At 43.8% G+C, this 17,296-nt stretch overlaps 1 protein-coding gene across 20 annotated transcripts in view; it reads right to left on the bottom strand.

Annotated features, from left to right (window-relative positions):
- S100Z (S100 calcium binding protein Z) overlaps positions 1-17,296 on the bottom strand; it is a 73,978-nt gene that overhangs the window by 20,410 nt on the left and 36,272 nt on the right. For 7 of the 20 annotated variants that reach the window (XR_007149795.1, XM_047847538.1, XM_047847193.1 and 4 more), the window contains 2 exons: positions 11,057-12,032; positions 7,800-7,954 (listed from right to left, as the gene is read on the bottom strand). Coding sequence is in view for 12 of the 20 variants with exons in the window: in XM_047847538.1 (XP_047703494.1) it covers positions 7,800-7,954; positions 11,057-11,293 (392 nt within the window). In the remaining 8 variants the exon portion in view is untranslated. Of the gene's footprint in view, positions 1-5,571; positions 7,955-11,056; positions 12,033-17,296 lie in introns of all 20 variants that reach the window. The other 13 variants (XR_007149843.1, XR_007149887.1, XR_007149851.1 and 10 more) reach the window with 7 other exon arrangements.

Below are 17,296 nucleotides of genomic sequence, written 5' to 3'. Positions count from 1 at the left end.
AGAAAGCTTTCTAATGGTGATGAAGTGAATAAAGGAAATCCTAGGCATTCTCAAGACAGATTCACTAAAAAAAGCATGTGCTTAACTTCTCTGATTGGTTGGTGCTGTGACAGGTCCTAGGGTTAGAAAGAAAAGTAAGGCTGGGGTCCTGGGTGGCTCAGTCGGTTGAGAGTCTGACTCTTGGTTTTGGCTCAGGTCATGATCTCGTGGGTTCGCGGATTCGAGCCCTGCCTGGGGCTCTGTGCTGACAGCGAGGAGCTTGCCTGGGATTCTCTGTCCCCTTCCCTCTGTGCTCCCCAGCTTGCTCTCTCTCTCTCTCAAAATAAAACACTTGGAAGGAAGGAAGGGAGGGAGGGAGGGAGGGAGGGAGGGAGGGAGGGAGGGAGGAAAGTAAGATAGTACAGAGCAGAATGTTACAAGAGCACAGCGTAGCTGAGGAAGTGGTCTCAGAGAAAAAGACATTTTAGTAAGCCGGCAGTACGGGAGGAATACAGATATGTAAAACTAGAATAGCAGGAATTCTCTAATACAAATAAATAACGAAGCACTGTTTTCTGATTTTTGTTCATTGTTAAAACACCAGCAATTAGACGAAAGTACAAAGAAAATATTTCTAAGGACTTTTTTTTGAGACAGAGAGTGGGGGGTAATGGCAGAGAGACAGGGACAGAGGATCTGAAGCAGGCTCTGTACTCAAAGCAGAGAGCCCAATGAGGGATTCGAACCCACAAACCATGAGATCATGACCTGAGCAGAAGTCTGACCCTTAACTGAGCCGCCTAGGTTCCCCAGAAGTACAAAGAAAATATTAAAATTGCCTATAATGCCACCATCATGGTGAACACTTTAGTGGGCTTCCTTCCAGTCTTTTTTCAAGGTACATGTACCCAGTTAGAATTCTGGTTGAGGTCTCAAGACAACAGATGTTATATTCCAAAGGAAAGTTGGAGAACACATTAGAAGACTCAGAAGAGACGGTAGAAACCCAGAGTGCATACTTAGCTGATCACCCACCTCCAGGAGTGATAAATATCAAAGATGGGGATGCTGAGACAAGGTTAGATATTAGAAGAGACCCCTAGAGAGAGGTCACGTGAACACTGTGAGGCTTGCACTCCTCGGAAACCACAAACCTCTCCCTTTCCTCCTGAGCTCAGGAAGTCTTCTTTTAGTCTCAGAGGAAATCCTTTCCTTAGGGATAATTCCTTTCTCTTGACATGTATTTTCCTTGCAGGCACCTCACATAATTGCCTCAGTGGCTCGGGCTCTTGAAAACAAAAAGCTAAGAAGGGAAGTGGTTTCCAGGCAGCTGTTGCTTTCCATCCCATCTCAGACCTTCCCTTTGTAAGGGAGCCCTTCTTTTCCGGATTGGGATAAAGAAAATGAAAAATAGCAAGTAGAAATGAAAGAGGGCTTTAACGACTTTCATTTTGACCTCAAACTTTCTAATTAAGTTCTCTGATTATCTTATTAAGTTCTCTTATAATTATTCTCTTATTAAGGACTGCTCTCAGCCAGTAAAACCATGCCGGCTTGCCAACCCCCAAGACAATGATTGGTTTCACCTTCACTGCCCACCGGCATGTACCCACCAACCCCTGTCCCACATTCTCCTTATATAAACTGGAAAGTATTTTCAGCACTTTGGAGACAGCCTTTGAGAAGCTACTCCCTTGACTTCCCAGTGTTGGCCTCATTGAAATTAATTCCTCTCTTGTTTCTCCACCGCTTGTGACTCTGACTTTGCATTTTGTCAGCGGCTAGTGGCCCAACCTGGTATGTGTGGGACCCCCAGAGCCAGGTGCTTTTCACCCCTGTGCCCTAGCTATAGAAACAGAAACTTTAAACCTTAAAAACTCATGCTGAAGCACTACTTTTAAAGATCCAATTGAAAACGATATCAACTATTAATGTTGGTATCCGAGAGTAGACAGCTCCATCAAAATAAATGTTCTTCGAAAACATAATGACTGCATAGCAGTCCACCTCTTGGAAGGAAACTCTCGGGGCACCTGGGTGGCTCAGTCGGTTGAGCGTCTGACTTCAGCTCAGGTCATGATCTCACAGCTCATGAGTTCGAGCCCCGTATCAGGCTCTGTGCCGACAGCTCAGAGCCTGGAGCCGCTTCGGATTCTGTGCCTCCCTCTCTCTCTCTGTCCCGCCTCTGCTCATGTTCTATCTCCTTCTGTCTCTCTCTTAAAAATAAACATTTAAAAAAAAGTTTTAAAAAAGAAAGGAAGCTCTCTGAGAGAGCTGGAGAAGTCAAGGGGGGGAAATAGCCTTTTCCCACAGCAGGCATCTGGCAGACACCAACTTGAGAGGGTAGTAGGTTGGATAAAACCCATGGGCTGCAGACTCTAAGCTGGACCAGAGATGTTCATCCTGTCACCCTTACCACCATTTTCATCTTCACACAATCACTTAGTACTGGGTACTTACTGTGTGTTGGGCACTTGCTATCTTATTTTACCATCAGAGATCGAGGTCTTGCACTCAAGGGTGCGTAATAATCATCTAGAGGGCTTGCTATCAATGCGGATGCCGCTCTCCCCACCCCATCCCCTTCTGATCCACCAGGACTGCTGGAGGGTCTGGGAATCCCAATGTTCAAAATGCCTTGAGTTGATTCTGAGGCAGATGAGTCACTCAAGTTGAGACTTGCCAGAAAAATGAGACTAAAACAAGTTAAATAACTTGCCCAAGACCTTTGACCTGAGGTAGCACCCTTCCCCCCCCCCCCCCCCCCCCCTTATTCCCCAGGGCCCTAGAGAATATTCTGTCCTGGTTTCTCCCACCTCTCTTCTCTTCTCCCAGGCCCTCTCTGAGCCCAATGCCTGTGTGGTCTTATATTCTTCCAAAGGGAATACGCCCCAGAAAGAACTATGTGACAGGTGCTTGCTTTCAAAATGACACTTCACTCTTTTCTCTTCCCCCCTAGAGTCTAGACCATTTCTATCAGCACCATCAGCATCACCTGTGACTTTGTCAGAAATGCACAATTTCAGGCTCCAGCCCAGACATTCTAAAGCTGAATCAGATCCCTAGGTGATTCACCTACACATTAAAGTTGGAACAGCTGCTGTCCTAGACACTTCCCAGCCAGATGTTGATCTGATTAAGTGAGGCATCATAAAAGCAGTGATTTTCAACCCTGTTTGCATTTAGAATCAACTGATGCTCTTTAAAAAATGCTGATGCCTGGGCCCCATCTCCAGACCAATTGAATCAGAATCTTTGTGGGAGGTGGAGCTTACTCATATATATTTTTAATAATATCTCAGGTGAATGTAATGTCAACTTAGGGTTCAAAATTCACTGCTTCAAAGATTTAAAAAATTTAGGGGAGTATTGAGAAACAAACAAATGGCTTTAAATTAGAAAAATATGCATAAAACTGTGGAATGGTTTCCCATGAGAGTCAAGATAATTTTCAGGGCAAACCATAAGAGACTCTTAAATACAGAGAACAAACAGGGTTGCGGGAGGTGGGGGGATGGGTTAAACAGGTGATGGATATTAAGGAGGGCACTTGTTTGGATGAACCCTGGGTGTTATATGTAAGTGATGAATCAGTAAATTCTACTACTGAAACCATTACTACACTAAACTTGGACTTAAAAAAAAAGATCGATAAATAGATAGATGAGATGAATTTCAAATTTCTCAAATTAGCACCAAAGGCCCTTTCCCATCCTGAGTCCTGTCTACCTCTCCAGCCCCATCTCCTATTTTCCCACCCCTACATGCTAGGGGGCACCAGACCACTTGCATTGCCCTCTTCAACCCTGCAGGACTTCACCCAAATTCTCTTTTTTAATGTTTATTCATTGTTGAGAGCAAGATTATGAGCAGAGGAGGGGCAGAGAGAGAGGGGGACATAGGATCTGAAGCAGGCTCTGCAATGACAGCCGTGAGCCCAATGTGGGGCTCGTGAGATCATGACCTGAGCTAAAGTCGGGCACTCATTGGACTAAGCCACCCAGGCACCCCTCAAATTCTTTTCCTGTAATTAACTCTCCCATTTCTTTGTTTTATCAAAGACTCAACTTCAGGTGTCTGCCTCTGGAAAGCCTTTTCTTGGGGGAAAAAGAAACTGTTTTAAATTAAAACTTAAGGTTTTGGGGTATTTTGTACGTTTTTTTGTTTTTTGTTTTTGTTTTACTTTTGGTTGTTTTGTTTGTTTGTTTGTTTGCTTTCTAGCTATTTGTATTGCTGGCCACATCTCAAACTCAGGGCCCCAAAGAGACCTAGGCTACTGTCTCCCATAAGCCTTGTCTTCTAATAACCACACTGGGTAAATGTTAAACATGAGAATGTACTAATGCAGAGACAACCCTGGAATATTGTTTAAAGTTGATTTAAACGGCCACAAATGCAAAAGCCAGTGCCTACAGGCAGCAGAAATGATCAGTTTTGCCTCCTACAAATGTACTGCACATACCTAACACACACACAAGAGAAAGCCCACCTTGGCCTTCACTAGGAAAGAGCTTTTGCTGCATCAAGTAATCTTATGCACTTGAAATCTAATTTGACACATAAATTGCTTTTCCTCATTTTTAATCGATTTTTAGAAAGAGCATGAAATGAACATTGTTTCTTCATTTATTCCTCTATGTTGAGAACGTCCTTTCTTGAATTGGATGTGAGGAAAAGTTTGGATTTACTTTTCATGTTTTGGTGACCCATCTTAGGATTGTAAACTTCGAACCAAATTAAAATGAAATGTTTAAAAGCCCCTGAGAAATATTCAGACCTTCTCTTGCGTAAGTAGTGTACCATCTTCTAAGAACAAAATCTGAGCCCCTCTGAAATATGTGGTTCACTTTTTTCCTTCTCATTTTTCCCCAGCCTTTTGAGAGACAGGAGCCAATACTAAGAGTGTACATTTCTTCTCTTGAATGCTCTGACATCTAAATTCTCCCTGTCCTGTCTGCTCAGAACTGGTTTGTGAGAGACAAAAACATTATTCTTTTTTTTAAGTTTATTTATTTATTTTGAAAGAGAGAGGGACCAAGTAGGGGAGGTACAGAGAAAAAAAGGAGAAAGAGAAAATCCCAAGCAGGCTCCACATCGTCAGTGCAAAGCCCAATGAGGGGCTTGAACCCACAAACCGTGAGACCATGACCTGAGCTCAAAGTTGGAGGCTTAACTGACTGAGGACCTGGACACCCCTTCTATTTATTTGTTTTTTAATGTTTATTTATTTTTGAGAGAGAGAGAGAGAGAGCACGCACACATGCATGCGTGCCAGTGGGGGAGGGGCAGAGAGAGGGAGAGTGAGAATCCCAAGCAAGGGGTCCTTGCTATTTGTGCAGAGTCTGACCTGGGGCTCGATCTCACAAACTGTGAGATCATGACCTGAGCCAAAATCAAGAGTAGGATGTTTAACCGACTGGGCCACCCAGGCGCCCCAACTATTTTTCTATTTAAAGAAAAAATAATGACAGGTCCTAGCACTAGAAAATCACCAGTTGGCAGTTTCTTTCATTTACTTAACAAATATTTCTTGAGTGTCTACTGTCTGCCAGACTGGGACATAGATACTTTTGCAAGCAAAATCACTCTCACCAGGGTCATTGATGTCTTCGATCATCTCTACCATGGCAAATGTAATGGCTAGTTCTCCACTGTCATCTTAACTTCTCCTCTCAGTGGATTTGCCCTCTTTCCTTCTTCAAATACTTTCTTCTCCATTCTTCTGAGGCACCATACTCTCTTGGTTTTCCTTCTGTCTTCCTGGCCATGCCTCTGCTGTATGATTTGCTGGTTTCTCTTTTTCCTGACAGCTAACTGTTGGATATTTCTTCTTCCCTCCCTACATTCTCATCCTAAGTGATCTCTAGGCCCATGGCTTAATATCGTCTAGATGCTAATGACTTCCAAATGTGGATCTCTAATTCCACTCCTTACCCTGAGCTCTGGACTGGATCATCTATCCAACTGCCCATGTAATATCTCCACTTAGATGTCCAGTAGGCATTTTAAATAGAGCTATTTGGGTGGGAGGGAGGGGAGGGTGGGTGATGGGTATTGAGGAGGGCACCTTTTGGGATGAGCACTGGGTGTTGTATGGAAACCAATTTGACAATAAATTTCATATATTGAAAAAAATAAAATAAGTAAAATAAAATAAAAATAAATAAATAAATGGAGCTATTCTCCCCAATGTCCCCACACTAAAGCTGTTCCTCTCTCAGTCTTTCCCATTTAGTAAATCGCATCATTTGCTTGACCAAAAATCTAAACATTAGAGACTATGTTTGGCTCCATGTACAGAATTCGGCTTAACCAGAGAAGAGTCATTCTTTTTTCACACAATAGGAGGACCAGAGACAGGCAGACCAGGGCTGTGCCGTGCCTCCTCAATGACCACAATGTCCCAACTCCTTCTATCTTTTTCTTCACTATCCTCATGGTTGCAAGCTGGCAGCCTCACTTCCAGCCTCACATCTACATTCCAACGGAAAGACAAGGAACGAATTAACAAGGTGAAGGTATAGAACCTGTATGGAAATAGCAAAATTCCCAGGAGACTTCTGCTTGAGTCCCATTGTCCAGAACTGTGTTACAAGCTCCACCTCAGCTGCAAGGGAGACTGGGAAATACAGCTTTTTTAGCTGGGCACATTGATTACTAGCCCACACAAATCAGGGCCCTAATACACGGAAGAAAGGGAGAACATTCATAGGATGGGCAAGAGCAGTGAGTGCTCTATTGCCCTGCGGTGCTCTCTTTTCTGACCCTTCCTCACCAGTCCATTGGCACGTCCTACCACTCCCACATCCAAAACACTTAACAAGTTGATCTCCATTGCTCGAATCCTGGCCTGGGACACCATCGTCTCTCACTCAGAACAAAGAACGGCCTCCTAACTAGTCTCTCTCTTCCACACTGGCCCTCTCTATAGCCCTTTCTTCAAACAGCAGCCAGGGTAAGTGTTTCCATGCACAACCCACCATTTTCTTTCTAAAATTCTCCGAGGGATCTGCCACAGTCTAGGTTGCCCCGGGCAGATGGTGAGTCAAGGATTTGCATGCGAGTCAGCTATTTGAGAGGGGCAGAGACACAGGGTGGGCGTGTGTGGTGAGACAAAGAAAAGGAGGTAGGCCAGAGAAGGTGTGATATCAAGCCAGCCTCCCAGGGCAGGCAACTAAAGCTTAGCCCCAGGGCAAGCCCTGGGAAGTGGTGTAAAATACGTGCCCCAGAATTAGGGGACCCAAGGAGCAAAGGAAGGTACTTATACACCAGCCTTCAAGAGCTGCTGGCTTCAGCTCTTGTGGCTTGAATACCTAGCTCTGAATATGGCGCCCTCTCCTGACCTATCTCACTGACAAAGCCAGCCCTTCTGTTTATCAGCCTTTCTGCTTACAGACCTGCGCAGCTTCTTCCGTGTGAAGCAGAATCACCAGAGCGTGGGAGAGCCACCTCTTTTCATTCATGGGATAAGAAGTTCCAGATACAATTTCAGGGTGAGAAGTGTCTCTTAGAAGTGTGCTAAGCTTTCGTCTCACTTGGAAGTGGTGAAATTTTGTGACGCTTGCTCTTTGACAGACACAAAAAGGCATACAACGTCCTTAATGGGACAGGAAGATTTCGAGCAGGGCCTATAAGATTTGGAACATTTAAATCAATATATTCAGGTACACACCATTTAATAATGCTAGCAATTAGTTATATGTATATTATTTCTATTAATGGCATTAGTATAACTATAGGTCTGAAGACTGCAGATGAACAGGAAGCAAATAACTATGGATAGATTTCTGCCCTTAGGTCAGCTTACTACTTATCTTTACTTTCCTTTCTTCTTCAGTTGTTCCACAAAGTAATCGTTACAAGCAACTGTCAGAGCTGCCACCATGACCACGAATTCATTAAAATCCACTTCGTTGTCCTTATTGGCATCCAGGTCCTGCATTATCTTATCAACCAACTGGGGATCCTTCTGGCACTAAAAGGAAAGAGAACGTTACTAACTCCCAGGCTTTGAGGTTCATAATGAAATTGCATTGTCCTTTTATTTACACTAAAGTTTTAATTTCCATTTCAGAATCTAAGGGCCATTTCCAAGAGCCCATTCGCAGGTAGATTTAAAGCAAGCACCCATTCTAAATGAGTCTAGCCTTCTGCCCCAGGGCCACATTATTCTGGCCACATAATTCTGGCTCAGGCCATATAATTCACACCGAGAAGAGCAAACAGCATCAGAGTGAGCTGTTGATCCTGAAAATGCATTTACGCAACTTCAAAGGTTGAGGGCCAGAACAGGAGACGTGGAACAAAGCAGGCTTTAAAGCCAAAAGGGGATAGTAAGTGGCTCTACCATTTACCAACAATGCGACTGTGAGCAAATCACTTAACATTTTTTAATTTCCTTATCTATAAAATGAGGAAAATATCTCCCCACAAAGTTGGGGCGTACTTCAACACCAGGTTGCTAGATTTAGTAAATAAAAGTATAGGACAGCCAGTTAAATGTGAATTTCAGATGAACAATAAGTAATTTTGTAAGTATGTCCCAAATACTGCGTGGGAAGTACAATATTTTATCCGACAGCCTTACTTAGCACAACACTTGACAGACACACACAAAAGAGGCACCTAATGAAGCATACATCTTGTAAGGAGGACTGCATGTTAGGGGCACAAAGTACAACACAGAGCCCATAGAGGGGTCAGGGTCCAGAAAGGGTGGGACTAGGAAGCACTCACTTGTCCTATGATTGGTAGTTGATGAGAAAAAATTTTAAGTTTATTTATTTCTTTTGAGAGAGAGAGGAGAGAGAGCAGGGGAGGGGCAGAGACAGAGGGAAAGAGAAAGAATCCCAAGCAGTCTGTCTCTGCATCATCAGTGTGGAACACAAGGTGGGAACGGAATTTGAAAAAAATTTTTTTAAAGTTCCTGGGGACTCCGAAAATCACTAAAAAGGTACTGTGGAGAATTACAGTGTTAGGGGCGCCTGGGTGGCTCAGTCAGTTAAGCGTCTGATTCTTGGTTTTGACTCAGGTCATGATCTCATGGTTTGGAGAGTTCAAACCCAAGTCAGGCTCTAGGCTGGCAGCAAGGAGGCTGCTTGGGATTCTCTCTCTCTCTCTCTCTCTCTGCCCTTCTCCACCTCGGGCTGTCTCTGTCTCTCTCAAAAGAAATAAATAAACTTAAAAAAATTGTTTTTAAAGAATTACTATGTTAAATTTTTTTTACTTTAGGGGTGCGTGGCTGGCTCAGTCGGTAGAGCATGTGACTCTTGATCTCAGGGTCATGAGTGCAAACCCCACACTGGGCAGAGAGATTACTTGAAAAAGTATTTTAAAATTTTTTTTTAATGTTTATTTATTTTTGAGAGAGACAGAGACAGAGAGACAGAGAGCGAGTAGGGGAGGGGCAGAGAGAGAAAGAGACACAGAATCTGAAGCAGCTTCCGGGCTCTGAGCTGTTAGCACAAAGCCCGATGTGGGGCTCAAACTCGTAAACCGTGAGATCGGGACCTGAGCTGACTGAACCGGCTGAGCCACCCAGGTGCCCCTGAAAAAAAATTTTGACTTTAAAGTTTTCCTAAAGAGGGCGGAGGAGAAAAGAGTGTTGTGATTACAAACACTAGAGTCTTAATACAGGGTTTGGACAAATAACATCTCGCCAGGGCAGCACGTTGTGCTCCAGTCAATTCAAGGCAGCCCCATAAACATCAGAGTAAAGTTTTCCTCAGAAGGGAAGAGCCCCCAAACACCTCATTGTAAGCCTTCACGTGTATATTTATTAACTCCTGGCTATTTTGAGATGCGAATCTCTTTGCTACCCAACTGGTCACTGGCCAGACACACCCTTTCTGTCACGCAGAATCAGCCTCTGCTTCCTGACAAAGCTAAGTATTTGTCACCACAGCGTGAGGTCCCCCGGGGTTCATTTCTGGCATAATACATAATATTAATTTTATAGACAACTAGACAAAGCCGCAGGGGTAACTAGGGCCACTAGTTACAACCAAAACTCCTGGTAAAACTAGCTGCTTCTTTGCTGCCCAGGAATGTTGAATAATTGAGGAAAGCCTAAATATCATTTACAACCCTGGGAAACCCTAGCCACAGGCGATATGGAGAAGGGTCCATGCCTACATCCAGCTGACTCTCCAGCAACACAGGGATTAGGGAGGCCCACCCCTCCTAAAGACATGAAAATCTGTGCGCAACTTTTGACTCCCCAGAAAGTTGTGACCTCCCAGATACTTCACTGCTAATAGCCTGCTGAGCACAGGAGGCTTACTGATAACATCAACAGTAGATTAACACATATTTTGTATGTGATAGGTATTATATACTGTACTCTTACAATAAGAGAGCTAGAGGAGAGAAACGTTATTAAGAAAATCCTAAGAGGGGCACCTGGGTGGCTCAGTCGGTTAAGTGGCCAACTTCGGCTCAGGTCATGATCTCGCGGTCCGTGAGTTCAAGCCCCGCATCGGGCTCTGTGCTGACAGCTCAGAGCCTGGAGCCTGCTTCAAATTCTGTGTCTCCCTCTCTCTCTGACCCTCCCCTGTTCATGCTGTCTCTCCCTGTCTCAAAAATAAGTAAACGTTAAAAAAAAATTGTTTTTTAAAATAAAAATTAAAAAAAATCGTAAGAGAAAATACACTTACAGGAGGATTGCACTGTAAAAGATCCACAGAGAAGAGGACCCACGCAGCCTAAACCTGTGTTGTTCAGGAATTGACAGTACACAGAAAACCAAGGCCTCTACTGTTTGCTTGCCTGGCTTTTGAATCTCAGTGCAAACTGCACTGTTGAGGGGCACCTCGGGGGCTCAGTTGGTTGAGCTGCCGACTTCAGATCCGGTCATGATCTCAAGGTTCCTCAGTTCGAGCCCGGCATCGGGCTCACTGCTGTCAGCACAGAGACCGCTTCAGGTCCTTGGTCTCCCTGTCTCTGTCCCTCCCCAGTGCTCTCTGTCTCTTTCTCCCAAAAATAAACATTAAAAACAACCCAAAATCAATCGCACTGTTTGTGGCAGAGTGGTAGGAGACCGTACGGGTTACCCTTGCATGTGTAAGCTGCCACTCACCGAGAGGAATTCCGTGAGCTCTTGCTGCAGGAGCATTTTCAGTTCCCCCTTGTTGAGCTTGAATCTGTCCCCTTCCTTGCAGGAGTACTGGTGGAAGATTCTAATCATGATGTTCATGGCAATCTCCAGCTGAGTGGGCATGTTAACCTGATCACTTCCAGGGACTGGCCACCACACTCGGGGGGAAAAAAAACACTTGTTCAAAAGAAGCAGATGGGGAAGCCTCAACCCATGCATGAGAACAGAATACTGTCTCCCCCAATCCTCCCGCGCCACGGGGGACGCTCGCTAGGCCGTAATGCTCTTCAGTTAAAGCGTCTGTGCATCTGGGGCAGGCTGCGAGGAGACCTGTGCAGGTGAGTTTGCTCCTCCCCAATCTCCACTCCCCCCAAAGCTAGCAGTTCCAGTGGGTTCACAAGTTAGCAATCAGACGCAAATTGGGTCGATAGTAAAACACAGATTTAAAAAAAATAAATCAAACGTAGATTAAAAATAAATAGAAGATGAAGAAAATACCCAATTTCGTACCTGTTCCCCCAGGGCACAACTCGGCAAGAGGTGTTTATCATTAAACTCTACTCTTTAAATCCGGGTTCCACCTAGGCACGCCTGTTCCCCAGAAGACAAAAATTACCAGCAAGGAGAGGTTCAAACGGAAGGGCCTCTGGGTCTGTTTTTAATCATCAGAAGGAACAGGTGTGCTCTGTTGCCCCGAGGGCCCTCAGCGCCCAGTGAGCGTTAGATGAGAAGGCCAATGAGAGGCAAAGAGGAAGCCTTCAGTACCCTCCCTGTGAGGAATATGGGTAGAACTCACATTCAGGTGCTAGGAAGTTGGTGCCTGGGAAGAGCTTTAAAAATAGAGGAGAAAAGAAGAAACACTGGTTCAAACCTGTAGACTCCTTAGCAGGGCCAAGAGCAAGGTCAAGGGAATAAACAGAGCAGACTAGTTAAACGAATCCAATGGATGCTTGTATAGCTGTAAAAAAAAGAGAGAGAGAATGAGGAAGCTCTCCATAAGCCAAGTTAGAAAGGAACAAAGCAATCCTAGCTGTGTAACAAAAGAAAAAAACCCACAAATTACACGAATATATATGCATATATACTGGCATTTGCCCAAGGAGTCACTGGAAAGATGCATAAGAAATAGAAGTGGTAGCTATAAGGAGTTAGGGGAAAGAGGGTGGGACAGACTGGCTGGGAATAAGAGTTCTTATTTATACATTTTCAGCTGATCTAACTTTTTCAGTTATAGGAATGTATTACCGAGTCAAAAGACTGAAACCGAAAAAAAATCCCAGGAGTGCCTGGGTGGTTGAATCAGTTAAGCAACTGATTCCTGATTTCAGCTCAGGTCATGATCTCAAGGTGTGTGAGATTGAGCCCCAAGTGGGTTCTGCCCTGAGCACGGTGCCTGCGGTGCCTGCTTCATATCCTCTCTCTCTGCTCCTCCCCTGCTCTCGCTCACTTTCAAGGAAGCAAAGAAGGAAAGAGAAAGAACAAAAGCCCAGAGCAGCTGTGTATGTAAGAAACCACGTGAGGCAGGATTCCAAGTCAGAAAACTCAGAGAAAAAAGAAAAACTAAAGCCAGAAATTGGCTACTGTGCTTTTAAACACTGCCTATCTTCTCAAGACTGAAATTCAATTATCTAAAAAGCAGTATTTAGGGGCGTCTGGGTGGCGCAGTCGGTTAAGCGTCCGACTTCAGCCAGGTCACGATCTCGCGGTCTGGGAGTTCGAGCCCCGCGTCAGGCTCTGGGCTGATGGCTCAGAGCCTGGAGCCTGTTTCCGATTCTGTGTCTCCCTCTCTCTCTGCCCCTCCCCCGTTCATGCTCTGTCTCTCTCTGTCCCCAAAATAAATAAACGTTGAAAAAAAAAATTTAAAAAAAATAAAAAATAAAAAAAAAATAAAAAGCAGTATTTATATTTCCTTTCAACAAGCCTGTTGGGACGGAGCCTCTGCCAGCCCATCCCCCTCCCTCTTACCACCCACACACTCCACTGAAACCTCCCTGGAGCTCCCCCTGGGAGGTTCTCACTAAACAGATACCTAAAGTCCAATTTTCAAAAATATGTTTAAATTAGTGTTTTATTATTAAAAGAATGTCACATATGCTAAAATCATAATATTTTCAATACTCAAGAGTTTGAAATAGAAGTACATTTCTCTCTCCACCATTCCCCACCCTTGTCCCTCTCCATTAACACTTTCCTGGGTGAGGGGTGCCTGGGTGGCTGACTTGGTTAAGCGTCTGACTTCGGATCAGGTCATGATCTCACGGTTTGTGGGTTCAAGCCCCGTGTTGGGCTCTGTGCTGACAGCTCAGAGCCTGGAGCCTGCTTCGGATTCTGTGTGTGTGTCTCTTTCTCTCTGCCCCTTCCCTGCTCATGCTCTGTCTCCCTCTCTCTTTCTGTCTCTCAAAAATAAATAAACATTAAAAAAAATTTAAAAAAAAGAAAAAAGCAAGAGCTTAAGCACATATTACTTATATTAGTTATACTATGGCAATATTATTATATATTATATTATGTTATATTATATTATAATAACTGATACAAATTACTTGACAACACTCAGGTGAGAATCATTTCTTATAATGTTCTTGTGTAGGAAGACCCAAAATAAAAAAGCTGCCAATGTTTTCTGAATTCTATGTACGCAACATAACCCCAACAAAAATAACAAGATTTGCACCAAGGGCAAGGTTTATCTGTCACGTTTACACAGGGCCTGGTGTAACCAAAATGCCTGATAAATATTTGAATATATGTAGGTACATTCATCCAGTGGAATAATATGCAACTTTAGTGAAGATTGGGATAGATCCATGTAGTGATATAAAAAGATTTCCAGGGGCACCTGGGTGGCTCAGTTGGTTAAGTGTCTGCTTCACTTCAGGTCATGCTCTCACGGCTTGTGGGTTCAAGCCCCGCATCGGGCTCTGTGCTGACAGCTCAGAGCCTGGAGCCTGCTTTGGATTCTGTGTCTCCCTCTCTCTGCCCCTCCCCCGATCATGCTCTGTCTCTGTCTCTCTCTCTCTGAAAAATAAACATTAAAAAAAAATTAAAAAAAGATTTCTAAGATACGTTAAGTGAAAAAAAACAAGGCATACCACATGTTGAGACTATCATGTACATTTATTTGTAAGGGTACATATATAATATGTATCTTATATAAATTGTGTGTGTGTGTGTGTGTATATATATATATATATATATATTTTTTTTTTTTTTTTCCCTGTAAGGATAATAGCAGCTGACACATACATAGCACTTACTATGTGGCAGGCACATATTGGAACTCATGTAATACTTTCTGTTAAGTAGGTACTACGTTATCCCATTTATACAGATGGGGAAACAGACTGTGGTAACTAACTACCCCAGGATCACACAGCTTGTGGCAGAGGTGAGAGCTGAAGCAAGGGGGTCTGAGCTTCTCAGCATCATGATCCCACCTCTCCCCGCCAAGGAAAGCATTTTTGTTTGTTTGTTTGTTTTTAATGTTTATTTATTTATTTTTGAGAGAGAGAGAGAGAGCAAGAGAGAGTGAGAGCACAAGCTGGGGAGGGGCAGATAGAGAGGGAGACACAGAATCCCAAGCAGGCTCAAGGCTCCCGGATGTTACTGCAAGAGCCGGATGCGGGGCTTGAACACACAAACTGAAAGATCATGACCTGAGCTGAAGTCGGACGCTTAACCGACTGAGCCACCCAGGTGCCACTTCTGTCACTCTGTTTAAATACCAGTTGATCTCGCCCATTTCTCTCCATTCTTCCCCACCTTGGGACTTCATAATTTTGATCTCTATTACCAAAACAGAGGTAGCTTCCTTTCTGTTCTCTCTACTTTCTGTTCTCCATTCCCATTTCCATTCTGCTGTCAGGCCAGCTTAGCAAAAGCACAAATCACGGCCCTCACCCCTGTGCGGTCAAAAGTCCCACCTTGCCTAAAAACTGACCAAAATGCTGTGCTCTCATTCTTCCTTGCCTTGGCACATTCTGGAAAGCTCATTGTGTCTATTCTTTGAAGCTCAGTTCAAATATCTCCTCTTGGAAGTTTTCCAGCGCTTTCCCAACTTTGAACCTCCCACCTTGGGTAGATGCCCACCTGTCTTCTTATCCACTGGAGCATCTCTTTATCGTTTTTATCATTTCATTGAGCACACATTCCTGTAATCATTTTTTTTTTAAGCCTGCTCATATAGTCTCCCCTCTACGGACCATGAATGAGTCCTTTGATGGCAGATTTGATATCTGGTTCATCTCTGAAATGTTAGCACCAATTCCAACAATAGGAGGGAAATGCTCAGAAATCTTTGCTGGTGGATGGATTAATGAGCAAAGGACCCATAGTGGGAAACTAAGATCTTCAAAGATTTCAGCCTTGTCTAGTTTAATTGTCTAAAGATTTGATTGCCTTTACTTCATATAAAAAACTTTTGTTTCATCAAAGGGAGAGACAGAAAATAGTCATTTCAAATAATATAAGCAGTTTGAATTTGGAATTAAATACTTTCAGATTAAGTTGCTGAAGTTAATAAATGCACTAAGTCTTACAGAGCACGTATGTCTCAGCAGTATTATATTTAAATCATATTCAACCACAAATGAATTTACTGGAGAATTCAGATGGCAGGCAAAACTCTTAATGGAATATATATGTAAAATTGTCATGCTATAATCTGATTCGAGAGATGAGAATGTGACCTCTGTCTTTTTTGCTCTTGGGATTTAGAAACAAGGTGGTTTCTACTTGGTTTCTGCTTGGTTTTAGCAGACCTAGATATTTCTTTTGGTACATGCTGCCCCTTAGCGTCAGGCTGTAGGACTGCATCTGGAAACACTCATTCCCAGAATGCGCTTGAAATTGTGTAAGACTCTTGGCCCTTCAGCGGGCTTATCTGTGATGTAAGCCAGCCTCAACCTCCACCCTCCAGGAGCCTTTCAGAAACAAAGATAATGTCACAAGGACTCGGTCAGGCTAGGAACGCAAATTTACAAGTGACATGAAATCCCAGGGTGGGCAAGGAAGACACATCTGTTTAAGTCCCTTTACATATTCTATTCATTATTACAGTTTTACTTTTCAATCTCTGGCATGAGTCATAACCCTTAGGGCTAAAAGGTATAATTGTGCATCCAAGATGGTGTGCAAAGAATGAGAAAAATGGAAATTTCAGATCTGGGGGAGTTTACAAGTAAGGGCTATTTTGGAGGAAAAAAGTACAAATCCACAGGTAGGAGGCAAAAAGAGGAGAGTTGGTTTAAGTGGGGCCGTGGCCCAGGAGTCTAAAAGAAAGGAAATATGTGAAAAAAATAGGCCATCATATTAACTGGGACACCACCCAGCCCCCCAGGCTGCTGAACCTGCCACAAAATCCTAGGAGGCTCTGCCTCTGGGGTCAAGGCCAGAGTTATGCAGGAGGCCAAATTGCCTCCTTGCAAAGTTTCCAGTTTTGTCCTTTAAAAAAAATTTTTTTTAAATATTTATTTATTTTTAAGAAAGAGCAAAAGACAGAGTGTGAGCTGGGGGTGGGGGGGCGGTGAGGAGTAGGGCACGGAGGGAGACACAGAATCCGAGGCAGGTTGCAGGCTCCAAGCTGTCAGCACAGAGCCTGACGCAGGGTTTGAGCGGACCAACCGTGAGATCATGACCTGAGCTGAAGTTGGACACTTAACCGACTGAGCCACCCAGGCGCCCCTTGTCTTTTTATTCAACCTGATTCAAATGGTCTGACATTTTCATAGCTATGACATGGATGGAATCTATGATTACATGCGTGTGGGAGGGAGGGATTACAAGGCAGCATGAGGAAACTTTTGGGGGTGATGGATATGGTCATTGTCTTGATCGTGGTGATGATGTACACATGTCAGAATTTATCCAAATATACCTTTTAAATGTGTGCTTTAGGGGCGCCTGGGTGGCTCAGTCGGTTAAGCGGCCGACTTCGGCTCAGGTCACGATCTCGCGGTCCGTGAGTTCGAGCCCCGCGTCGGGCTCTGTGCTGACAGCTCAGAGCCTGGAGCCTGTTTCAGATTCTGTGTCTCCCTCTCTCTGACCCTCCCCCGTTCATGCTCTGTCTCTCTCTGTCTCAAAAATAAATAAATGTTAAAAAAAATTTTTTTTAAATAAATGTGTGCTTTTTTATGTGCTCCATTATAACTCAATAAAGCTAGTCAAAGAAACTTTCCCAGAATCACATAACTAGATTACAGCATGCTGACATTCAAACCCATG

Source organism: Prionailurus viverrinus, chromosome A1, assembly GCF_022837055.1.
Source record: "Prionailurus viverrinus isolate Anna chromosome A1, UM_Priviv_1.0, whole genome shotgun sequence".
NCBI lineage: Eukaryota > Metazoa > Chordata > Mammalia > Carnivora > Felidae > Prionailurus > Prionailurus viverrinus.
This window is presented reverse-complemented; position numbering and strand designations above follow the sequence as displayed.